This window comes from Pleurodeles waltl, chromosome 6 (assembly GCF_031143425.1).
Source record: "Pleurodeles waltl isolate 20211129_DDA chromosome 6, aPleWal1.hap1.20221129, whole genome shotgun sequence".
NCBI classification, from domain to species: Eukaryota; Metazoa; Chordata; class Amphibia; order Caudata; family Salamandridae; genus Pleurodeles; species Pleurodeles waltl.
In genome coordinates this window covers 10,557,316-10,583,324 of record NC_090445.1, presented here as the reverse complement: position 1 = coordinate 10,583,324, position 26,009 = coordinate 10,557,316, and the positions used below count along the sequence as shown (strand labels likewise).

General features: G+C 49.2%; 1 protein-coding gene across 1 annotated transcript in view; it reads left to right on the top strand.

The window, feature by feature from the left end:
* DYNC2I2 (dynein 2 intermediate chain 2) overlaps window positions 1-26,009 on the top strand; it is a 54,119-nt gene that overhangs the window by 7,166 nt on the left and 20,944 nt on the right. Inside the window, exons 3-4 of the mRNA XM_069237010.1 lie at window positions 9,877-9,986; window positions 17,113-17,270. Of these exons, the coding sequence (XP_069093111.1) occupies window positions 9,877-9,986; window positions 17,113-17,270 (268 nt within the window). The remainder of the gene's footprint in view (window positions 1-9,876; window positions 9,987-17,112; window positions 17,271-26,009) is intronic.

Here is a 26,009-nt window from a genome sequence, read left to right as displayed (position 1 = left end):
TGCTGCCTTAAGCTTTGATGCTATCCTTCACGTGGTCAAATTGTATATTTTTCTTTTGACACACGTGTGATCACCAGTGTCCACATCATGCACACACCAGTGAGCCTGACCAGGAGTGAGGGAAAAGAGCCCTGCATACTGCTGTAGGACTTGCCTGCAGTCAGCTTGCTGCTGGACAGTGAGGGTGTTTGAAAAGACCACACCATCCACTGACCCTTCTTTGGGACTGTGGGAGAGGAGGTCAGGGACGGGCTCGCTCTCTTCTTCCTAGTCCTCATCAGTGACCATCAGCATGGCCACATCAGCCCCGTCAAGTTTAAGGCAGCTCACATAGATGACCTTGTGGGGATTCCTGGAAGAGCCTAGGTCAACCATATAGGTGGCCTCACTCTTCTTCTCAAGGATAAGGTAAGGGCCTGTCCATTTGTCCTGGAGTGCTCTGGGAATCAGTGGCTGCAGTACCCATACCTTCTGCCCTGGTTGGTACTCCACCATGGCAGCCTTTTGGTCATAACAGAGCTTCTGGAGCTCTTGGTTGGCCTCAAGGGTTTTGGATATTTTCTCCATGTACTCAGCCATCCTAGGATGTAGGCCAAGCACACAGTCTACAATGTCTTGTTTTGGCTCTTTGAGAGGTCTCTCCCATCCTTCCCTCACAAGACACAATGGTCCCCTTACAGTATGTCCAAACAGAATCTCAGAGGGGGCAAACCTACTCCCTTCTGTGGCACTTCTTTGTAGCATGGTAACAGGATATCCCATCTCCTTTTGAGTTTTTCAGGAAGTCCTGCAATCATGCCTTGCATGACTTTGTTGAATCTCTCAACTAAACCATTTCCTCGTAGGTGATAAGGGGTAGTGAACTTATAAGTCACTCCACATTCATTCTACATGGCTTTGAGGTATGCAGGCATGAGGTTACTACCTCTCTCTGATACCACCTCCTTAGGGAAGGCCACTCTAGTAAAATTCTAAGTAGGGCCCTAGCAACTGCAGGAGTAGTCCTAAGGGGTATAGCCTCAGGGTACCTGGTGGCATGATCCACTACCACTAGTATGAATCTTCTCCCTGATGCAGTTGGGGGATCTAAGGGGTCAGCAACACCAACCTCTACCCTTTTAAATGGAACTCCATCCACTGGAAGTGGAATTAAGGGGGCCTTTAGGCGGCCACCTGTCTTGCCACTGGCTTAACAGGTGACACTAGAGCTGCAAAACTCCTTCTCCCTCTACTTCTGGGACTTGCCTGGCCAGTAGAAGTAAGGTACCAACCTACTTCAAGTTTTGGTCTGGCCAAAATGCCCAGCTAAGGGGGTAACATGAGCCGGCCACGGTGGAGGGGGCTCACTGAAACAGACTGCAGGTGAGGACTGGGGACTAGTCCAGATGAACCAACGAGTAGGCTCCAGTCTCACGAACTTGGGGGACACAGAGACACCAGTGATCCTCTTCTCCTCATTCCGGGCATCCGGGTGCAGAGGTGCGTCGGGGTTTCGTCACCAGAGGCAGTCGCGTTTGAGAGGGAGGTGGGGGGGATGCACAAAGAGGCTGCAGGCGTCCGGATGAAGGTCGCAGTGGTGGGGACCTAAGATGGCCTTGGTCTCTGGAGAGACTAGGGACCATGCTGGCACCATTGGTGCACTTCAACTCTGGATAGGTGGCATGGGTGAAGTGGTGCTGTCTGGTATCGGGTTTTGACAGTCCGGAGCCCTCTTCATTGTTTCTTTGGTGCCTGTAAAGGTGCAGGGAAGCAGCTCTTGTGCTGGGGTGAAGGCTGGCAGTCTTCACAGGCATTTGGAAGTTTCAGTAGCTGGAGGACAAGGCGCCTTTTTCGCAATTGTTGAATTCAGCAGGCAGGCTGGCCGGGGTGGCGCAGAGTCCATAATGGATCTTCACTTCTTGCCTTTTGCGTCTCTGGTGTGCCCTTCTTCTTCGGGTCAGTAGGATCTGCTTTCCTGGTGCCAGGGGCTCCCCTAAATACTGACACAGGCTCCAGAACCTAAACTTCCTGCCCTGGTTGGAATTCAACCATTGCAGCCTTTTGGTCATACCACAACTTCTGGAGTTGTTGGCTGGCCTCAAGGTTTTTGGATGCTTTTTCCATGTACTCAGCCATCCTAGAGCAGAGGCCAAGCATGTAGTCCACCACATCTTGGTTAGGCTCATGAAGAGGTCTCTCCCAGCCTTCTTTAACAAGTGCCAGTGGTCACCCCACAGGATGGCCAAACAGAAGCTCAAAGTGGGAAAATCCTACTCCCTTATGTGGCACCTCTCTGTAGGCGAGAAGCAAGCATGGCAGGAGGACATCCCATCTCCTTTTGAGTTTTTCAGGGGCCCCTATGATCATGCCCTTCAATGTCTTGTTGAATCTCTCAACAAGTCCATTCGTTTGTGGATGGTAGGGTGTGGTGAATTTGTAAGTCAACCCACACTCATTCCACGTGTGTTTTAGGTAAGCTGACATGAAGTTTGTACCTCTGTCATAAACCACCTCCATAGGGAAACCCACTCTGGTGAAAATACAAATTAGGGCTTTGGCTACTGCCGGGCCAGTAGTCGACCTAAGGGGAATTGCTTCAGGGTATCTGGTAGCATGATCCACTACTACCAGTATGCACTGATTCCCTGAGGCTGTGGGTGGTTCCAGTAGACCCACAATGTCCACACCAACCCTCTCAAAGGTTACGCCTACCACTGGATGTGGAAAGAGGGGGGGCCTTTGGGTGGCCACCTGTCTTGCCACTGGCATGACAGGTGACATAGGAGCTACAAAACTCCTAAGCTTTCTGGGACATGTTGGGCCAATAAAAATGGTTCACAAGTCTGCTCCATGTTTTGGTTTGTCCCAAATTCCCAGCTAGGGGGATGTCATGGGCCAAAGTGAGGATAAACTCTCTAAACTCCTGAGGCACTAACGCTGTCCTAGTGGCACCAGGTTTGGGGTCTCTGGCCTCAGTGTAAAGGAGCCCATCCCCCAGAAAGACCCTGTGGGAGCCACTGACATCTCCCTTCTCCTGTTCAGCAGCTTGCTGTCTTGGGCCTTCAAGAGTGGGACACATATTTTGTCCCTGGCACAGCTGTTCCCCTGTGTGTCCCCCTGTGCCCAAGAGCTGTTACTGATAATGTTCCAGCTCCATGGACTCAGTTCCCTCAGGGGATAAAACATCTTCCTGGGAAGAGAGGTCTTGTTTCTTTTGCTGTTCAGAGGCTGGTCCCCCCCAGTCCTCTTACCTTTTCTCTTGGAAGGTTGGTCCATTATTCCAGGCTCCAACACTTCTTTTTCACCCTGTGCTCTGCTTTGTGCTCTTGTTTTCACACACACCAGTTCAGGGATTCTCAGCATGGCTGCATGGGTTTTGAGCTCTACCCCAGCAGCTGAGGACTCCAAATCATCCCCTAGCAAGCGTCCCACTGGAATTACAGGAGAGACCACTACCTGTTTCAGGCCAGGGACCCCTCCCCATTCTAAAGTCACCTTAGCCATGGGATGGACTTTAGTCACATTGTCAGCGTTGGTGACTGGATTTGTTTGTCCAGCCAAATACTGCCCTGAGGATACCAGTTTCTCTGTCACCATGGTGACACTGGCACCTGTATCCTTCAGGGCATCTACCTTTGTCCCATTGATTAAGAGCTGCTGCCTGTTGTTTTGCATGTTAGGCAGCCAGACAGCCAGTGTGGCCATATCCACCCCACCCTCAGAGACTAGAGTAGCTTCAGTGTGAGCCCTAATTTGCCGTGGGCACACTGTTGATCCCACCTGGAGACCGGCTATTCCAGTACTAACTGGACTAGTGCTAGTGGGATTTTTCTTGAGACAAGCCATGTCTCCAGTTTGGTGTCCATGCTGCTTACAGTTGTGACACCAGGCCTTCTTGGGATCAAGGTTTTAACCCTTGTACCCATTTTTGGATTGTGAAGAGGCTCGGGCCCACCCTCCTAAGCAGGCTCTTGGCGCCCTTGAGAAGACTTTGTTTTTGTCCTTAGGTGTCTCACCACCCTTCCCCTGGGGAGGCTTTGTGACCCCCTTTTTTTTTTTTGGTCAGCCCCGGTGGAAGTCTTCGTCATCCTAGTCTTGACCCAATGGTCTGCCTTCTTTACCAATTCCCGGGGAGAAATTGGACCTAGGTCTACCAGATGTTGATGCAACCTGTCATTGAAGCAGTTACTTAACAGGTGTTGCTTCCTAAACAAATTATAAAGCCCATCATAGTCGTGCACTCCGCTGCCAGTTATCCAGCCATCTAGTGTTTTCCCTGAGTAGTCAACAAAGTCAACCCAGGTCTGGCTCGAGATTTTGTGATATTCTATACTCATCAGTGGAGAATCCACAGCTCTCAATCAGGGTAGCCTTCACGTGGCCATAGGATTCTGCATCTTTACCAGAATGTGAGGAGTCTATCCCCACACTTTCCAGTGAACATTTCCCAAAGGAGAGCACCCCAGTTCAATCTGTTTAACTTTCTGGTTGCACAAGTGCTTTCAAAAGCTGTGAACCACTTGGTGATATCATCACCTTCTTTATATTCTGAGCCAATCCCTTTGGGGATTTTTAGGCTATCAGTATTCTCTCTGACCCTATTTATATTGCTGCCACCACTAATGGGTGCTAAACCCATTTCTCTTCTCTCCTTTTCTATAGCTAGGAGTTGTTGCTCCAAAGATAACCTCTTGGCCATCCTTGCTAAAAGGATGTCCTCTTCATTGAGGCTGCCTCAGTGTTCCCAGAGGAGCTGGACTCCCCTGTGGAAGATCCAGATCAAGTGAGTTCTATCCTTGGAGACAGGGGTCTGGGGACCCTGGTCTCCCTAGTTAGGTAAGGGAGGGGGAGGTCATCCTCCTCATCTCTGATGTATTCCCTGTCTGAGTGGAGTTCTTCCTCCTCAGCAGGGTGGTCCCTGGTGTACTCTGCCAAGAGCTCCTGGAGCTTGACCTTGGTAGAGTTGGAACCTGTCTTCATATTTTTCTGCTTACAGAGGGATCTTAATTCTGACATCCCTAGATGGAGGTAAGGAGTGAGGTTGAGTTCCACCACTATTTCCTCTGAGCTGCTCATTATGTTACTAAAAGTTGGGATTACCTTTTAAAAAAGTACTTCTAGTAACTAAATCCTAACTTTAAAATAACTTTTAAACTGGTACAAAAACTATTCCAGACCGAGTAAATAAACGTTATCAGTCGTATTCTCTCATTTCAAAGGATACTCCACTCACAGCAGAACGTTTGCCAATGGATCAGAACTGCAATCACGGATCATGTCCCTGTAATATTGGTCTGGAACCGTAGGGCAAGACCTTCTGCTCCTTGGTTTTCTCAGGAGCTTAAGGAGCTAAAACGGAATTATAGGAAGCAAGAAAAGATATGGAGTAAGGAGTATAATGATGTAGAGAAAGCAAAATATAAAAAGTGTATTGAAACCTTTCACGTCTTAATATGTCTGAAAAAACTAATTTTTTCCAAGAAAATACTGGCAGGTAAGAACTAAAGAGTTTTTAAGAACGGTGGAGCTCTTATTTAGTCTTCCACCAAATTCCGTCTCTGACTTTGATCCAGGGTTTTGTCATCAACTTTCCTGTTTAAAAAAAAACAAAGTTGAGGATATCTACGGCAAGCTTAAGGATAACAACATGAAGATTGACCGCTCCCATTGTGGTAAGGGGCGGCCAGCACCTTGTTCTCTTGTAAGTATTCTCCTACTTACAGAGGACAGAGTTGCAGAACTTATCAGCCAGACTAAATCCGGTGCTCCGTCAGATCCATGTCCTCCAAAAATTCTGCATGACATTAAGGAAGTGATTTTACCTCAGCTCACACTACTATTATTTAACTCCATTTTGGAGACAGGATCTTTTCCTCTGCGTCTAGGCTCCCTTTGCTGAAAAAGCCTTCCTTGGACACTACTGTAAAGATGTATAAAGAACTCTTGTCCCATGTCCCGTCTTCCCCTGGTAGCTAAGGTGTTGGAAAAACACATGAATGTCACCTTGTCCAAATATGTAGAAGAATATCAAGTGTTAGATTCAGCACAATTTGGTTTTAGGCCTAATCATTGTACAGAATCGGCCTTGGTGGTGGAGACCGACTAAGTGAGAAGTATTCTGGATAATGGAGGAAAGGCAGCTTTGATTCTACCCGATTTGTCGGTGGCTTTTGATACCTTTTACCATGAGATCATTATTGCACGACTGGAAGAAATCAGGATTGAATGATCTGCATTACAGCTGTTTCGACGTTTTCTTTTTTAGAGAGAACTATTTGTAGCTGTGGGAGAATCAAAACCAAAATCTTTTGCCTTGCCTTGTGAAGTTCCACAGGGCTCGTCTTTGAGCCCAACTCTCTTTAATATCCATGTGGCGCCTTTGATAGAACTTATCCGTTCTTTTGGCTTTTCCCCCATTGCTTATGCTTACGATACACAGCTTATCGTCTCCATTGCCAAGAATATAGAAGAGGCAGCTCTGAGGTTCCTTATCTGTATGAAGGCTATTGTAAAATGGACGAGTCAAAACAGTTTGATGATTAACTCATCTAAAACTGAGGTACTTTTGTTTGGAAAAAAATGTACCCTCATGGAACCAGGATTGGTGGCCTCATTTCTTGGGACCTCCTCCTACTCCAGTTTCCACAGTAAAAAAAAAATCTGGGTATCCTACTTGATGCAAGTTTGTCTTTTAATGTACATATAAATAAATTAGTCTCTCCCTGCTCATATTTGTTGCTTAAGATTAAGAACATCCTGATGTATATTCCTTCTGAGCTGCAGAAAACAGTGGTCACTGCATTGATCCACATTGGACTGCTCTAATGCTCTGTATCTAAGAGCCCATCAGTAGGATGGGCATTGCCACCTGCACGACCTGGGCACCTCCTTAGGGTACTGGACTCTGTCCCCTTCCTTTTCCAGCGGCCTGGTCCACGGGTTTGTGGCAGCAGCTGGACAATCCGAGGCGTCCACTTACTTCTGAGAGAGTCCCCTCTGCTTCTGGCTCCCCTGGTGTAGGTACTCTGTCTTCTGGGTATCTTTGGTGGGGTTACACTCTCCAAACTTCCTTTTGTCTGTTGGTTTCTTTGGGGTTCACTGGGAAGGCTCCTGAAACACACAAACTCCAACCACTACTTCCCTGTGTTAGTCTATGGGATGACTGGGTAGGTAACCACTCTGCACCTGGTGCACTTATCGTACTTACCTCTGGTGTTTTCATCTACCCCCGGCTAACTACCACACTTACCTTAGTTGGGTTCACTGTTTCACATTTCACTTAGTATATGGTTTGCCACTTTCCCCCCCCATAGAGCCCTGTGTATTGTCATGCTATTTCAGGTGGTTGTTATGTGTACATATTGTGCTGCTCTTTAACAGCCGCATTAGCCAAACTCACCAGCGCACTGCAACAACTTAGTCCAAGCACTAAACAAGGATGCCTTTAAGTTCTGTGTTCATCTTGTCACATGCTCATCTCAGGCTGTGTGTTCTGACAAACTGCTGCCTGTTCTTTTAACATGGGGATTGGTGTTTACTTTTCTTTCTCTGGCTGCAAAGTGAGAGGAGTTTTTAAAGTGAGTTATGTGACAATCTTGCTGGGATAGAGGCAGTGTGAAAGGAGAGGGTGAAGGATGCTGTGTTTTTTGCAACACACAACACAGTGTAAATACCTGTAAATGAACTGTACACATTCAGCAGTTAGGAAAGCAAACATGAAGCACATTTTTTTTGGTAATTCTGGATTGTGCTGGAAAGAAATTTTAATAGGATCAAAATGTATCAAGACACTTCACTTGGTGATGCACAGATATTCAGCGAAACCTGATTTCTGCACAGTGTCCTGGGTACCTAAGTACCATATACTAGGGGCTTACAAGGGGGCACCAGTATGCCAATTGTGGATGAAATACTTTTTTTTTATCAGTATTCATGGGGAAGCACTGGGCTATATGATACAGACTGGAAGAGAAAATATATAATTTTTGCAGATCGATGACTAGAAATGCAAGATTTAAACGGATATACTATAAGAGCGTCCACAGGGTCCCAACAAGTAATGCAAGTCGTGCAGAAAATAAACTTTGAGAGTAACTGATGCCCCAAATGGAAGCCATATACAGTTGTAATGGGAATACTGGTAGGCAGGTGGGCATCGGAAATAGTTGGATGGCATATTATGCCTTGCCCTTACTTTATTTATTAGGATTTACAGCTGGCAAGAAGAATAGAAACAAATAGTGAAACTGATTGGCAAGATCTATTTATGGCCTAAAGATTCATAGCTCCGGGATGGAAACAGGAGGCTGCATCTATGTTTAAATCGGGAGCAAAGAAAACAGTAACAGCGGAGTGTAATATTTGAAAACGGAGAACTATCCACGACGGTGTCCAGTATACTGATGATCGTTGCAGCCATATGTTGTCTAGTACAAAACAAGATAGACATATGGAAGTAAAAAAGAGCTTTACCATCAGTACTTTGAGTTTGTTGTGGGGAATCTGTGACTTATAGTTAACCACAGCTGAGACAGTATGATTAGGAAGTACCTGGGCGCTCTTAAAATTCCCATGCTGCTTATTGGGGGCTAATAGTCGGGCTGATTGTGTACTGTCGTAGAACTGGGTTCTACCTTAATTTTTTACTAATGTTTATCAGCAGGGTCATAGTAGGGCCGCGTGACCTCCTGAATCTTCAACAACTGATGTAATCTGGAGCCTGTTCTCTAGGTCCAGATGCAGCCAGTTCTTACTTAGCACTGTCTGTCGTAGTCACTTCCATGACCAATGGGGTCACAAGGCCATCAATTCAACTGCGTTCAATTTAGACAACCCATTTACTCCCTTTGAGCACTTGACATTCTTTAGATATCAAAGCCAAGGGAGTCAAACTTACCAAAGAGATGCATCTTTATACCTAAGCAGAGAGCCTTGATCTCACAGGAAGTGATACTACCCACTGAGTGAACGAGGCTTCATGCCCAGAAATGGAGCTTCCCACTGAGTTGGTGAGGCAGGATGTCTGTATGAACATTTATTTCTGTTACGCTTTTATAAAGTGCAGCTGTACCCAGTGGGAGACAGCATACTGTACAGCAGAACAATGTGGGTGCAAGGCTACCTCTTCCTGTAAGCTAGCTGGAATATATGATGAGTAAATTGTCAAATAAAGACAGATGAAAATTCAACAACTGTCTGCAAAAGCATGGAGTGAAGGCCATGAGTGGAATAATATGCCACAAGGTAGCTCTAAGAGAAGGTTTGAATTCTTGCAGAATGAAATGGTGGTGGGAAAGGCATAGCGCAACTGACTGGGGGTGAGGAAGAACGAGACATTTGATGACTGTGAAAAGAAAGGGGGGCTATGATACAGCCGTGTCAGGGAGGGTGGGTGAAATTAGAAATAAATGCTAATGAAGGGCAGCTGGAATGATGCCTAGAGTAGAGGATGTCTAAGAGTATTGCAGGGGTGGCTAGACTAGAGTTTACCCAGCATGAGGGTGAAAGGAAGGATCACAAGATGGGGGTGGAGGTGGAGATGGAGGAAAGGCATCTAAAAGAGGTCAAACATTTATCCGGAGGGATGTGAAAGTAACTAAACCAAGTAAGGCTATGCCCAATAGAGAGAATGTACCCCTGAGGCTACCAACTGATAGGGTGAGGTTATCCGCCCATGCACTGTGAATCCTCTGATGGGTAAATCTACTCACTGAGGTTGGGCATCTAATCTTCGTGACTCCTTGTGTGTTTATTTTCATTTTTTGGGTGCTGGTTCATGCTCAGTATGGGGTACTGTCTTGTTTTTGTCTCTGCTTTTTACTTTGTTTTACAGTGTCTCTCAAAACCACCTTCTCTTGTCTTTAGATTAGTCTATACATGTTGTTCTTTCCCTTTCAGGTTTCTTGTTTGCAGAGCCTGCAGTACCCAGAAGCAATTGAGCAGAGCCTGCAGATCACTGGCGTGTCTTGGAATTCCACAGGTTCTGTTGTCGCTTGCTCCTATGGCAGGTGAGCGCCTGGGCTGTTTGAGCTTCTGTTTGTGGGGATCCCAGTGAAGCAGTGTTGTGAATGACAAAAACAAGGCACTTTTGGAACAGCAGATAGATTATGGTATATTTTGAAATGTGGTGATTCTAGTCTTACTGATTTTTATAACCATCAAGCTGCTAAAGGTTTCCAAACATTGAAAATGAAATTAGTTGGAGTGGGCAGCCAGGGTCCTTATATGCAACTCGTATTTTCGTGTGACCTAAACTGGAGGATACTGCAGTGATCTTTAGATCTGACTCTGCTGGGCAGTATCCAAGCTGCACAATCGATCAGGATTTGTAGAGCACACTAATCACCTGTGAGGGTATCCAGGTAGCAAGGGTCTTAGTCGAAGAGCCCGGTCTTGAGTCTCTTTCTAAATTTCTGGAGTGAAAGGTATTCAGGTGGATGGGAGGCTTGTAGGTAGTTGGCTCTGTATATACTATTTCAAAGTAAGAAATAGTGTGCACAGAGTCCAAGGGTTCCCCTTAGAGGTAAGATAGTGGCAAAAAGAGATAATACTAATGCTCTATTTTGTGGTAGGGTGGTCGAGCAGTAGGCTTATCAAAGGAGTAGTGTTAAGCATTTGTTGTACACACACAGGCAATAAATCAGGAACACACACTCAGACTTACTCCAGGCCAAAAGGTTGTTATATTGAAAAATATCTTTTCTTGGTTTATTTTAAGAACCACAGGTTCAAGATCTACAAGTAATACTTCAAATGAAAGGTATTTCACTTAGGTACTCTAGGAACTTTGAATAATCACAATATCATGTACAGTCTTTGTAAAAATGGCAATACGCTATTTTAAAAGTGGACACAGTGCAAAAATCAACAGTTCCTGGGAGAGGTAAGTAAAGGTGAAGTTTGCAGGTAAGTAAAACACTTACAAGTCTCAAAGTTGGGTCCAAGGTAGCCCACCGTTGGGGGTTCAAGGCAACCCCAAAGTTACCACACCAGCAGCTCAGGGCCGGTCAGGTGCAGAGGTCAAAGAAGTGCCCAAAACACATATGCTTCAATGGAGCATAGGGGTGCCCCGGTTCCAGTCTGTCAGCAGGTAAGTACCCGCGTCCTCGGGGGGGCAGACTAGGGTGGTTTTGTAGGGCACTGGGGGGACACAAGCAGGCACAGAAAGTACACCCTCAACGGCACAGGGGCGGTCGGGTGCAGTGTGCAAATAGGTGTCAGGTTTTAGATAGGAAGTAATGGGGAGACCCGGGGGTCTCTTCGGTGATGTAGGCACGGGGGGGACTCCTTAGGGTAGCCACCACCTGGGCTAGGCAGAGGGTCGCCTGGGGTTCGCTCCTGCACTGGAGTTCGGTTCCTTCAGGTCCTGGGGGCTGCGGGTGCAGTGTTGGTTCCAGGCATCAGGTCCCTTGTTACAGGCAGTTGCGGTCAGGGTAGCCTCTGGATTTCCTCCTCAGGCATCGCTGTGGGGGCTTAGGGGGGTTGTCTCTGGTTACTCACGGGCTCGCAGTCGCCGGGGAGTCCTCCCTGAAGTGTTGGTTTTCTGCAGGTCGAGCCGGGGGTGTCTGGTGCAGAGTGGAAAGTCTCACGCTTCCGGCGGGAAATGTGAAGTCTTTAAAGTTGTTTCTTTGTTGCAAGAAAGTTGCAGATTGTTGAACAGGGCCGCTGTTCACAGGAGTTTCTTGGTCCTTGGTTGCAGGGCAGTCCTCTGAGGCTTCAGAGGTCGCTGGTCCCTGTTGGATGCATCGCTGTTGCAGTTTTCTTCGAAGTTGGGATACAGGCCGGTAGGGCTGGGGCCAAAGCAGTTGTCGTCTCCGTCTTCACTGCAGGGCTTCAGGTCAGCAGTCCTTCTTCTTGTTAAGGTTGCAGGAATCTAGTTTCCTAGGTTCTGGGGAGCCCCAAAATACTGATTTTAGGGGTGTGTTTAGGTCTGGGAGGGCAGTAGCCAATGGCTACTGTCCTGGAGGGTGGCTACACCCTCTTTGTGCCTACTCCCTGTGGGGAGGGGGGCATATCCCTAATTCTATTGGGGGAATCCTCCACTCACAAGATGGAGGATTTCTAAAAGTAAGGGTCACCTCAGCTCAGGACACCTTAGGGGCTGTCCTGACTGGTGGGTGACTCCTTCTTGTTTTTCTAATTATCTCCTCCAGTCTTGCCGCCAAAAGTGGGGGAAGTGGCCGAAGGGGCGGGCATCTCCACTAGCTGGGATGCCCTGGGGCGCTGTAACAAAAGGGGTGAGCCTTTGAAGCTCACCGCCAGGTGTTACAGTTCCTGCAGGGGGGAGGGGGTGAGAAGCACCTCCATCCAGTACAGGCTTTGTTCCTGGCCACAGAGTGACAAATGCACTCTCCCCATGTGGCCAGCAACATGTCTGGTGTGTGGCAGGCTGGCAGAAACTAGTCAGCCTACACTGGAAGTCGGGTATGTTTTCAGGGGGCATCTCTAAGGTGCCCTCTGGGTGTATTTTACAATAAATTGCACACTGGCATCAGTGTGCATTTATTGTGCTGAAAAGTTTGATACCAAACTTCCCAGTTTTCAGTGTAGCCATTATGGAACTGTGGAGTTCGTGTATGACAAACTCCCAGACCATATACTCTTATGGCTACCCTGCACTTACAATGTCTAAGGTTTTGCTTAGACACAGCAAATGCACATATGACCTCACCTGTGGTATAGGGCACCCTGTCTTAGGGCTGTAAGGCCTGCTAGAGGGGTGACTTACCTATGCCACAGGCAGTGTGAGGTTGGCATGGCACTCTGAGGGGAGTGCCATGTCGACTTAGTCATTTTCTCCCCACCAGCACACACAAGCTGATAGTGTGCATGTGCTGGGTGAGGGGTCCCTAGGGTGGCACAAGACATACTGCAGCCCTTAGAGACCTTCCCTGGCATCAGGGCCCTTGGTACCAGGGGTACCAGTTACAAGGGACTTACCTGAGTGCCAGGGTTGTGCCAATTGTGGAGATAAAGGTACAGTTTAGGGAAAGAACACTGGTGCTGGGGCTTGGTTAGCAGGGTCCCAGCACACTTTCAAATCATAACTTAGCATCAGCAAAGGCAAAAAGTCAGGGGGTAACCATGCCAAGGAGGCATTTCCTTACAAGGCTGTTCCAGGATTTCGCAGGCTCAATCGAACAGCCAGGTTTGAGGGCCCTCTGTAATTCTGGAAATTAGGTGATGGGCTAGAACTGTGTGGGGAGGCTGATCCAGGTCTTTGCTGTGACGCAGGAGAAGGAACGTTCTCCACTTTTGCTGCGGTAGATGTTGGGAGTGTGGGCATGTAATGGGGGAGGCAGAGCATAGTCTTAACGGTTGGTGGAGCTTCAGGGGGTGGTTAATGTAGGTAGGTCTTTGGTTGCGTAGAACCTTGTGTGCGTGGGTCAGTAACTTGAATTGGCATCTCTTCTGTATGGAGAGCCAGTGGAGTTGCCTGAGGTAGGGTGTGATCTGGGTTCAATGGGGGGAGGTCATGGATGAGTCTGGCTGTGTTGTTTTCTATGCTTTGAAGTCTCTGTAGGAGGCGTTCAGTGATTCCTATGTAGTGAGTGCTGGTATTGTCCAGTCGGCTGGTGATTAGGGTATGTGTCAAGATGTGTTTTGTGTGTAGGGGTAGCTACTGGAAGATTTTATGATACATGTGGAGGATGAGGAAGCAGTCCTCATGGTGAGCTTCTTATTGATAATGATTCCGAGGTTCCAGGCGTGGTCGGTGGGTATGGGTCATAGCTTTGATGGAACACCAGGGGTTGTTCCATGTGTTGTTGTTGTTGTTGTTGTTGTTGCCAAAGATCTGGACTTCCATCTTGTCCGTGTTCAGCTTCAGGCAGTTGTTCATCCATTTGGCAGTGCTTGACATGCATCTGAGGAAGTTGGTTCTGGTGGAGTCATTGGTGAGCGAGAGGATGATTTGAGTGCCGTCTGCATAGGATATTATGTTGCGACTGTGAGCTCTGATGATGTTGGTCAATGAGGTCATACGTGCGTTAAAAAACTTGGGACTGATGAATGAGCCCTGGGGGACACTGCAGACAGTATCCATGAGTTTGGAGGTGAAAGGTGAGAGGGAGATCCTAAGTAGCCCAGGAAAGGGAATTGGTCACCTAGCAGGGTGGCCACCTATCAGGGAAGGGGCTGTGATGTCACCTGCCTGACCTGGCCACTCAGATGCTCCAAGGGGGCTCTGCCGACCTTGGATTCAAGATGGCAGAATCAAGTGGCCACCTGGAGAAACTCTGGGCACCACCCCTGGGGTGGTGATGGGCAGGGGAGTGGTTACTCCCCCTTCAGTTGTCCAGTTTTGTGCCAGAGCAGGGACCGGGGGTCTCTGGACTGGTGCAAACCGGTTTATGCAAGGGGAGCCCCTAATGAATACCGGTGGCTTGGGGAGGCTACCCCTCCCAAGCCATGTAACACCTGTTTCCAAAGGGAGAGGGTGTTTCCTCCCTCTCTCAAAGGGAATCCTTTGTTCTGCCTTCCTCTACTTGAGCAGGTCAAGCAGTAAGAGGACAGAAATTTGTCTGATGGGTGGCAGCAGCACGGGCTGCCCGGAAAACCCCAGAAGGCTGGTAGGAGCAATGCTGGACGTCGTCTAGGGAGCCCCCAGAGTGCCTGGAATCATACAACCAATGCTGGCAACAGTATTGGGGTCTGATTCCGATATGTTTGATACCAAACATGCCCAGGTCCGGGGTTACCATTACGTAGCTGGACACAGGTGTCAAGTATACGGTTAAAATGGCTTCCCTGCACTTACGAAGTCCAGGGAAATAGAGCTTGAGGTTGTAGGGGCACCTCTGCTCATGCAGGGGTGCCCTCACACACGGGGACCTGCACCCTGGCCTCTGGGCAAGGAGGGCCTACCATAGGGGTGACTTACAGTGACCTGGTGCAGTGACCTTAGTGAAAGGGTGCATGCACCTTTTCATGGAGGCTGCAATGGCAGGCCTGCAGCCACATTTTGCATGGGCTTCCATCGGTGGCACAATACATGCTGCAGCCCATGGGGAACCCCTGGTGCCCCAATGCCCTGGTTACCTAAATACCATATTCTAGGGACTCATATGGGGGGGACCAGTATGCCAATTGTGGGGTGTGCTAAGTCCTAAGCAACCAAATTTAGAGGTAGAGAGCACAGTCACTGGGGTCCTGGTTAGCAGGATCCCTGTGAACACAGTCAAAAATACACTGACAACAGGCAGAAAGTGGGGGTAACCATGCCAAAAAGAGGGTACTTTCCTACAAATGGTAGCCAGGGCAGGTAAGCTAGAGGGTTTCCCCAAGTACTGCTGTGCTGGTTGTGACACCCTGGGTGGGACACGTGTAAAATGAGACCCTTACCCTGCCATTTGCAGGCTGTTAGAGCAGTTTAACTGCTGGCCTGACTTTGCCTTTTAAAGCAATGGCAAACCCAGACTTCCCCTGGTACATGTGTAAATCACCACTATGGCAGGCATAGTGAGTCTTAATGCAGACTTCTCATGGGCAGATCATGTATTTTACATGTTCTTGTGGTAAAATTTGTAAACTGTTGTGTTTACTGTAGGAAAGATTAAACACTAACTCCTCATTTGTGCTAACTCTGGAATCGTGTGACCAAAGTGGACCGTCCAAGGTATCGAACAACTTACTTACATTAAGCCCGACTTAATTCTCAGATGCGTGTAGCCCCCTTAGTAGCCAGACACCTAGGCCTGGCTAGGGAGCCTGTGTCCTGCTGAAGGTAAAGTCCTCTCCAGAGCGCAGCCAAAGCCAAGAGACTACAAGGGTCAATGAGCTGGCCTTCTGTTCGCAGCACAGGGACACCACAGCTGAGAAACCTGCTTGGGCAAGTTGGTTGCCCAACGTCTTCAAAAGTTGTCACCCACTGCTGTGCAGCACCAGAACCCGACACACTAAGTTGTACCAAGTTCTTGAGCACAGGTGTGTTGTTGAGGTGCAGCTGAGACCCCCAGAGGATGCATTATCGACCTAGGGAGGATTGGCCTGCTACAACCAGGACCTCCTCACCATTTTCGTGGAGTGAGGAATCCCTGTAGGAAGGCTCTCGCCGACCGCATCACATCCACGGCATCCTTAAAGCATCTTCAACATCCTTTATCACTTCCATCAGGACCACTTCATAGTAATCCATTACAAACCTTGAGCATCTTCAGCATCTTTCATCCCTTGCATCAGGACCGCTCCACAGGAATCCATTGCAAACCTTGAGCATCTTCAGCATCCTTCATCCCTTGCATCAGTACCACTCCACAGGAATCCGTTGCAAACCTTGAGCATCTTCAGCATCCTTTATCCCTTGCATCTGATAAAGTGCCTGAAACTGCTGAAGGACTGCCTCTTCTGTGAAGGTAACAGTTCTTGAGGACCTTGCTGGTCCCCCTGTCTGACTCCTGACAAAGTTGGTTGCCCCAAGTACTTCTAACCGACTGCATTTACACATACGTTTTATTTTAAAAGGTTTTCAAGTGTTCACTTTGTTTACTTTGGCTTGTTCACAGTTGAGTGACATTGCTTTGATTTATTATTAATTACAAAATCTATATCTCCAGAACCTTCTGGGGTATCTTTTTCATTCTAGTATGTAAATTCTTTAAAAAATATAGTCTATTTTTAGGTATTGGGGTTGGATTTCTTTAGTGTCATGTCAAATTCTTCTTCAATTGTTTTGGTGCTATTTAAATGCCTGGCACTTGTTCCTCTGTGTACGCCTTGCTGCTCAGTGCTGCAGCTATCCTTGCTGCTCGGTGCTGCAGCTATCCAGGGTTGAGCTGAGGGCCTAACAGACAAAACCTACTGGGCCTAAAGGGGTTGGTAAGTGATTTACATGTTGAGGTCGCAGAACCACATGACATAATATCCTCCATTTCCTCATACTTCATATGACTTTGGTGTTGTACCTCGGTTCTGTCTGGGTGCTCTGTTTGTTTAAAGGCGATGTCTCACCCACTTTCCCAGGTATGTAGTTTTGCCTGCTTCGCTCTATGTGATAAGGTGCAGGGCAACTGCCCTAAGGTGCCTTGTTCTGATACTTGCCCCTACAGCGATATACGCCTTAGTCTGCGTTGCTCCATCTGATAGGGTCTGTTGTGGAGTATTGTAACAGTTCTTACCACCTCTCTTTTTACTCAGGTTGGATGACGGGGACTGGAGCACAGAAAAATCCTTTGTTTGTACCTGGAACCTGGACCGTAGGGGGTTAAATCCGAAACGCCCGGATGTGGTTGTGGATGTTCCCAGCTCTATCATGTGTTTGGCTTTTCACCCTGTGCAGCCGTCGCTGATAGCAGGTGTGTGAATGTCTTTCTCCACTGTGCCTTTTTGTGTCTCATTATTCATAACTTGTATGCATGAGCCTTGCACTAGGGTCTTCAGTGCGTCGTTACTGGGATGTGTATGTGTGCGCCCCATGGCAATAGTGACTCACTGATAGAGATGTTTATGTCCGTCCTCGAGGTGTCATGCTCATCATTGATAACAGGATGCAAGCCCCTTGATTACGGATAACAGGTTTGTATCATCCTCTGAGGATGCGGTGCTGTGCCTAATACAGTTTCGTATCCCGTACGTGTCCCTCTCCTGGTGATGCAGTGCACTGGCCATTGCTGACAACAGATGTGTATATGTGCCCGCCACCCCTTGGACTGCAGTGCAATGCTTATTGCTGTGAACTAGTTATCCCAAAGGTTACTTAGATTGTTACTGGAGACCTGGTCACATCTCAGACTGCCTTGAGTGTGACTCTATTAGGGGAATATGTGACTACCTGTTTGCAGGCCACATGATATTCGTGTGCAGTCTCAGTCCCATGGTAGGAGGCCATTCTCCTGGCTGGTTTTCTTATTGTTGTAATGGTCCCTTCCTGAGTGCACACCATGCCGCCACCCACGCTGTAGTATCTACAGCAAAAGGTGATTTCTGGTTCATCTGAAGAATTCTTTTATGTTCTTCATGTGCTGCTCCCAAAGTTTATTGCTGGCAGGCTGTTAGCACCACACTCCCTAAGCTCCACATGAGAGTGTTACTTTAAGGTGTGTCTTCCAGCAGCCGGGGCATTGCATAGAGTGCATGGGCTATTTCCAGAAGAAATCTCAGCTAGTCAACCAGCAGACCCATTTTAGCTGGTGCCTGGACAAGGGCTTGGGCTTTGCTCAACCCTGTCTGTGTTGTGATCACAGAATGCCGGCCTGGTCTGGAGGAAAGCACATTGTTCCAGCTTTACCTTCTACCTGGTAGTTAAGGGAACACTGTTTGTGTGTTCTTCTGATACTCCTCATCGCCTCCCCGTATGTATTTTTAAGGAATACAATTAATAGTTGTGAAGTGTGTGAATGCTGCACAAGCAATAGGTCCACAAGTGTCTTTTTACTGGATACTAAGTACCCACTTGTAGCACTCGACTCTTACACCTTGCATGGTTAGCCATCATATGTTATTAGTAAAAGATGGTATTCATTAACATGTCTGGGAGTCTTTTGTTTTTATTTCTACCCACCAGGTTGCTAGTGCAATCTTAGGACCCACCATTAAGGGATCTCTGCCTTCCAACCCCATGAGCAAGGCCACCAGTTCAGGGAGAGCTTTAAATCCATTAAAAACCTCTTGGGCATAAACACAGCCCCCAGGACGACTTATGGCAACCTTGGAGGCAGCTAAACTCCTTCAGCTCCCACATGGCACCTAATCTGCATTGGTGGTGCACCTGCACCGTCTGTGGCACCACAGAAAGCACTAAATAATGATTTCCTGAGTGCTCCAGAGGATGCTGGAGTGTTTCTTTCCTGAATAGTGTATCAGATACGCTGCTGTTGGTGCCAGAGTGGGTACCATCAGGATTCTCTTCTCTCGTGTCCCTGCTAGCCGGTGGCTGCATGTGCTGTGTCTCACCCTCCCCCTGCACTCACGGACAGGAGGAGCAGGAGGTAGCATGGCCAATGGAAGAATCGGAGCACAGTGACACCAGTGATTTCCTGCATTCTGCTCTGGGGACATGGATTACACTAGGATAGCACCTATTGCATCGGGCACCAGGGAATGGGGTACCCGGGTCCCAAATTCTGCTCTGGGCAGAGACCCCACACACACCACCTCCCCATCAAAATATGATTATGTAACTTGTTCTGACTGCAAAATGTTTAGGCCCTCCTGGGGTGTATATCTTGAAAATACAGCAAAACACCATGTGGTTTTGTTCCCCGCTTTAAACCCTTCCTCCTTTAGGGCACCAGGAGTTTTGCACCCCTTTCTAGGGCCTAATAGGGCTGATGTTGACAAACATGAGATAATGTTGCTCCAGTGGCCAGTCGCAGCATTTCTTCATGCCTCCTGGCCTTTGAAGGGCGCTTGTTGTTGGGAGCTGGACTTTCTGTCTCCCTATGCCAGTTCTGTCTTTTGCTTTGGCTTCTAGTGCTCTTTCCCCCTTGTGAGGCTGTCTTTCACAACTCTTCTCCTCCCGACAAGTAGAACATTCTCCCTGCCACACTCTCCAGGTGCCAATGGGTTTGGCAGTCTTGGAAAGAGTTTCCCTGAGAGCTTTAGGTCTGCCCCTAGCTGACAAACCTACCTAATCTCTTCCAACCAAGACTTCAAAGGTGAGCCCTTCCTGTGTTTGCTCCAAAGATCTGGCCACCTCCATTGTTTCAGTGGGATGTCCCAGCCCAGGTGCAGTGTGATGAGCTAATTAACTGATCCATATTTCCTCCCCACACTTTTCTTTTACCAGGACTGGAACAAGCAATGGTAATTGCTCTGTTGTGTGGGTAGGGGTAGGAAAATGGCTCCCTGTTGCAGTTACCCCCCACTTTTTGCCTGATGTTGATGCTGACTTGACTGAGAAGTGTGCTTGGACCCTGCTAGCCAGGCCCCAGCACCAGTGTTCTTTCACTTAAAAATGTACCATAGTTCCACAATTTGCACACCCCGGCACACAGATAAGTCCCTTGTAAAGGATACCAGTGGTACCAAGGGCCCTGTGACCAAGGAAGGTCCCTAAGGGCTGCAGCATGTGCTGTGCCACCCTAAGGGACCACTCACCTAACGCATGTACAGTGCCATTGCAGACTGTGTGTGTTGGTGGGGAGAAAAAGGCAAAGTCGACATGGCACCCCTCTCAGGGTACCATGCCCCCAAACCACTGCCTGTGGCATAGGTAAGTCACCCCTCTAGCAGGCCTTACAGCCCTAAGGCAGTGTGCACTATACCACAGCTGAGTGCATAGCTGCATGAGTAATATGCCCCTACAGTGTCTAAGCCCATTCTTAGACATTGTAAGTGCAGTGTAGCCATACTGAGTATATGGGCTGGGAGTCTGTCATAACAAACTCCACAGCTCCATAATGGCTTCACTGAAGCCTTGGAAGTTTGGTATCAAACTTCTCAGCTCAATAAACCCACACTGATACCAGTGTTGGTTTATAGAAAAATGCACTCAGAGGGCATCTTAGAGGTGCCCCCTGTAGTTTATCCAGTCCTTTAGCGCAGGACTGACTGGTCTGTGCCAGCCTGCCACTAAAAGATAAGTTTCTAACCCCATAGGGTGAGAGCCATTCAATCAATCAATCAATCAAAGAAATTTGTAGAGCGCGCTACTCACCCGTGAGGGTCTCAAGGCGCGGGGGAGGGGGGGAAACTGGTGAGGGGGGCCAGGGAGGGTCACTGACCGAACAGCCAAGTCTTGAGGTTCTTTCTGAAGACCAGTAGGTCTTTGGTTTTGCGAAGGTCGGTGGGTAGGGAGTTCCACGTTTTGGGGGCGAGGTAGGAGAAAGACCTGCCTCCTGTGGTGGTGTGCTGGATGCGGAGGACTGTGGCTAGGGCGAGGTCGGCTGATCGAGGTTACGTGTGGGAGTGTGGAAGTTTACCCTTTCATTGAGGTAGGTTGGGCCCGTGTTGTGGAGGGATTTGTGTGCGTGGATGAGGATCTTGAATGTGATTCTCTTGTCTATGGGGAGCCAGTGAAGTGATTTGAGATGTGGTGAGATTCGTTCGTGGCGGGGGAGGCCAAGGACGAGGCGTGCGGCTGTGTTCTGGATTCTTTGGAGTTTGCGTTTGAGTTTGAGTGTGGTGCCGGCGTAGACTGCGTTGCCGTAGTCCAGTCTGCTGCTGAGTGCGTGGGTGACTGTCTTTCTGGTTTCTGGGGGGATCCATTTAAAGGATTTTTTTTTAGAGTGCGGAGTGTGTGGAAGCAGGAGGAGGTTAGAGCATTGATTTGCTGTGTCAAGGAGAGGGAGGGGTCGAGGATGATGCTGAGGTTGCGGGGGTGGGTGCGGGACCTAGGGCGGTGGGCCACCAGGAGTCGTCCCATGTGGTTTTGTTGGGGCTGAAGATGATGGTTTCGGTTTTGAGTTGAGTTGAGCTTAACATCCAGTTGGCGGTGTCTAGGAGAGCGGCGTGTAGGTTGGTTTTGGCGGTGGTGGGGTTGCGGGTGAGGGAGAGGATGAGTTGGGTGTCATCTGCATAGGAGAGGATAGTGCTTCCGTGTGCTCGGAGAATGTTGGCTAGGGGGATCATGTAGATGTTGAAGAGTGTGGGGCTGAGGGAGGACCCTTGGGGGACTCCGCAGGTGATCTTGGTAGTGTTGGAGTGGAAGGGTGGAAGGCGGACTCTCTGGGTTTGGTCGGTGAGGAATGAGGTGAGCCAGTCTAAGGCTTTGTGGTGGATTCCTATGTTGTGGAGGCGTGTGCAGAGTGTGTGGTGGCAGACGGTGTCAAAAGCTGCGGAGAGGTCTAGGAGGATGAGTGTGACGGTACTGCCTTTGTCGACTTTGGTCCTGATGTCGTCGGTGCATGCGATTAGGGCGGTTTCTGTGCTGTGGTTCTTGCGGAACCCAGATTGTGAGGGGTCAAGGGTGTTGGTTGCTTCGAGGAAGTGGGATAAGCGGGTGTTGACTAATTTCTCTGCAACCTTGGTGGGGAAAGGGAGGAGGGAGATGGGGCAGTAGTTGGAGAGGATCTCCGGGTCGGCTTGTTTTTTTTTTTTTTTTTAGGATAGCAGTGATTTCCGTGTGCTTCCTGGGGTCTGGGTAGGGGGCGGAGTCGAAAGAGGAGTTGATTATGTTGTAGAATATGGGGGCGATGGTAGGGCTAGCTTTGTTGTAGATGCGGTGTGGACAGGGGTCGGAGGGGGAGCCTGAGTGGATGGAGTTCATGTTTTTTTTCGGTTTCTTCGTGTGTGGTAGGGGTCCATGTGGATAGTGTGGTGGGGGGGTCTTGGGTGGGGGTTGAGTTGGGTGAGTGAGGGGTATGTGTGGTGGGTGGGTGTGATATGAAGCTGTTGTGGACGTCCAGGATTTTGTGGAGGAAGTGGTTGGAAAGGGCGTCACATAGGGGCTGTGTGTGTGGGGGGTCTATGTTGCTGGCTTTGGGTTTGGCAAGTTCATTGATGATGGTGAAGAGTTCTTTGCTGTTTTGGGAGTTGTTGTCAAGGCGTGTCTTGTAGTGATCTCTTTTGTCGGTGCGTATGAGTTGGTGATGGGTGCGAATGGTGGTTTTGAGGGTGGAGAAGTTGGTTGAGGAGGGTTCTAGTCTCCATATTTTCTCAGCTTGGCGGCATTTGCGCTTGAAGTCTTGGAGTTCACGGGTGAACCATGGGGCGTTCTTGATGTTGCGGGTGGTGATGTGTTTTCTGAGGGGTGCTAGTGTGTCTGCGCAGGTAGTGATCCATTTGGAGAGGTTGTGTGCTCCTGTGTTGGGGTCGTTGGTGTGGGGGAGGGGTTGTTGGCCAGTTGGGAGTTTAGTCGTTCTGTGGGGATGTTGTCCCACATGCGGTAGGGTGTGGTGTGTTTATGGTAGTGTGTGGGGGGTTTGGTGAAGGAGAAGTGGACGCAGCGGTGGTCAATCCAGAGGAGTTCGGTGGTGTGGGTGTAGGCTATGTTTTGGCTTGAGGTGAAAATTGCATCCAGCGTGTGTCCTGCTGAGTGGGTGGTTGCGTTGACCAGTTGTTTGAGTCCGAGGTTGTCAATGAGAGAGGTGGTGTTGTGGTCGTGTGGGTTTTCTAGGTGAAAGTTGAAATCACCGAGGATGATGTAGTCTGTGGAGGTGAGGGTGTACAGGCTGATGCTGTCAGCAATGGTGTCGCAGAAGGCGGGCGTAGTCCGGGTGGTCTGTAGATTAATGTACCTCTGAGGGTGGAGTTGTTGATGTGGATGAGGAAGTGCATGTGTTCAGTGTTGCCGATAGTGTCTTGGGAGCTGGTGGTGACTTTGATGGTGTCTCTGTGTAGGATGGCGATGCCCCTGCCTGGCCTGTTGAGGCGGTCTTTGCGTTGGAGTTTGTATCCCTTGGGGGTGGCTATGGCTATGTCTGGTTTCTGAGGAGGGGTTGGTCCAGGTTTCCGTGAGGAAGGCGATGTCAGGTGAGTGTGAAGTGATGAGGTCCCAGAGTTCTATGGCATGTTTGTGAAGGGAGCGGATGTTGAGGAGCAGGCAGTTCAGGTGGTTGTGGTGGGTGGCGTTGGTGTGGTGCATGAGGTTGTTGTTGCGGGGTGTGTTCTGGTTGTGGGATGGTGTGCTGCGGGGTTGGTTGGTGGGGGCAGGGTGGGTGAGTCTTGTGTTGGGGGTGTTGTGTTTGTTGAAGGTGGCGTCGCTATGATTGGTGTGTGGTGTGAGGGATGACGAGCAGGAGAAGTGGCAGGTGTAGCAGGTGAAGGGGCCATGAGTGTGTGTGGGGCTAGATGTGGTGCATGTGGGGCGGGGGCCTGGGTTGAGAGAGTGGAGGGTGAGGGGGGAGTAGGTGTGTCTGAGCGGGCCAGGGATTCTGGCGCCGGGCGCAGAGGGGTTTGCCTTTGGCGTGCCAGCGCCACAGCTGCCATAAGAGGAGGGGAGGATAGGGGTGGAGCTGGGAGGCGAGAGGGCCTGTCCAATGAGAGGGCTGGGGCCGCAGGGGACGCAGCGGCGGGGAAAGACAAAGAGGAGAACGGTGAGAAAAGGAGGGAGGAGGCGGGAGGTGACGCAGCGGCGGGGAAAGATAAAGAGGAGAACGGTGAGAAAAGAAGGGGGGGAGGCGGGAGTGGACGTAGCGGTGGGGAAAATCAAAGAGGGAACGGGAAAGGAGGTGGCGCGGAAGGCGGAGCAGGGAGCCATTGTGCTCTCGGAGGTCAGAAACAAAGCCTGCTCTGGGTGGACGTGCTTCACACCTCCCCCCTGCAGCGACTGTAACACCTTGCAGCCTCTTGTTACATTGCCCCAGTAGTGGAAATGTCCTCCCCCCCCCCCACCCCCCAGACAAAGCCTCACATTTGGTGGCAAGTTTGGCAGGAAAGTTATAGAAAACAAAAAGGAGTGACCACTGCAGCTAGGACCATCCCTGAGGTGTCCAGAGCTGAAGTGACCCCCTCCTTGGAAGATCCTCTATCTTGGTTTGGAGGACAGGGACCAATAGGGTTAGGTCTTTGTCCCCCTTCCCAAAGGAAGTGGACACCGGAAGGGTGTTAGTCGTCCTCAGGGACAGTAGCCATTGGCTACTGCCTTCTGATCCCTGTAGCTCCCCAAAATCCAGGGTTTAAAGGCTCCCCTGAACCTAGCTCTTCGGATTCCTGGTGACCTCACAAGAAGAAAGAAGAGGACTTCTAAGCTGAAACCCCAGCAGAGAAGACTGAAGATGCAAACTGATTTGGCCCCACCCTTACCAGCCTGTCTCCAGCTTCTGAAACCCTGCAAAAAAAAAGGCAACGCATCCTGCAGGATCAGCAACCTCTAAAAAGCCTCCAGAGGACTGCCTGCACCCCAGAGGGCCAAGATCTCCCGTGGACAGCAGCGAGGTCCAGAAAGAAGACCCCGCAAAAGACTCCAGAGCCACCCCAGATCCACAAGTCCTGACCACTCTGCACCCGTCTCCCACAGCCCGAGTCCAGGTGGCCCAACCAACTAGAGCTGGTCCCCAAGCGATTCTGAGCAAGTGCCACCCTGCGTTAACCCCTCCAGTCCAGCACGACGACGCCTGCAGCCTAAATCCGGAGGACCACCCTAACCACGACAGCACCGGACGAAGATTCACAATGCCTAAAGGTTTCCCTGCACCCACAGCCCCCTGGCCTTGCAGAATCCGACCTTCGTGCAGCATTGTCCAGCAGGTGGCCCTCCTCTGTGTCCAGCCTCTGGTTTTCCAGAACCAAGCCCCTGGATTTCACCTGCAGCATCTCTGTGGCCCCTGGGATCCCCTCATAGGAAATAATTGGGAGCCCGTTGCTGCGTTTGAACCCTGCACGTGGCCCACGCCTCAGCCGCTGAGGGTGAGTGTTTGGTGCCCCCAGTCTCCATAGGACCCATTTGAAATCCAACAGCAACTTTGATCTCTGCACCCGACCGGCCCCGTGTTGCTGCTGGCTGGTGTTTGGGTTAGCTCAAACCACCACCGAAGGACATCCTAACCCCCGGAAACTGGAACTGCAAGTCTGGTACTTACCTCTAAAACTGTACTTTCTTTTCTTCCCCCCTGGAACTGCTTCTGAAAATTGCACTGTGTCAACTTTTGAAATAGATATTCTCTGTTTTCTCAAAAAACGTTTAATGTTCTGAAGTGAAACAAAGTTACATTAATATCTTTGTTGAATACTTATCGGCAGCAGTATTTACTTTCAAACTGAATCTTGTGGTTCTAGAAATAAAGTAACGAAACCTATGTTTCTATATAAATCAGTTGGCCTTGAGTTAAGTCTTTGAGTGTGTGCCTCATTTATTATCTGTGTGTGTACAACAAATGCTTAACACTACCCTCTGATAAGCCTAACTGCTTAACCACCCTACCACAAAAGAGAGCATTAGTATTATCTACTTTAGCCTCGGTTAGGCTTCTGGGGAACCCCTGGACTCTGTGCACACTATATCTTATTTTGATATAGTATATACAGAGCCAGCTTCCTACACCTGTTGTCAGCCTGGTTGGATCCCAGTGACTGTGCCCTCCCCCTTTAAACTTGGTTGCTTTGACCACAAACACCCCACATTTGGCATACTTGTTTCCCCTTATAATTCTCTAGTATATGTTACTCAGGGCATTTGGGCACCAGGGGGTTCCCCATGGTTTGCGGCATGTATT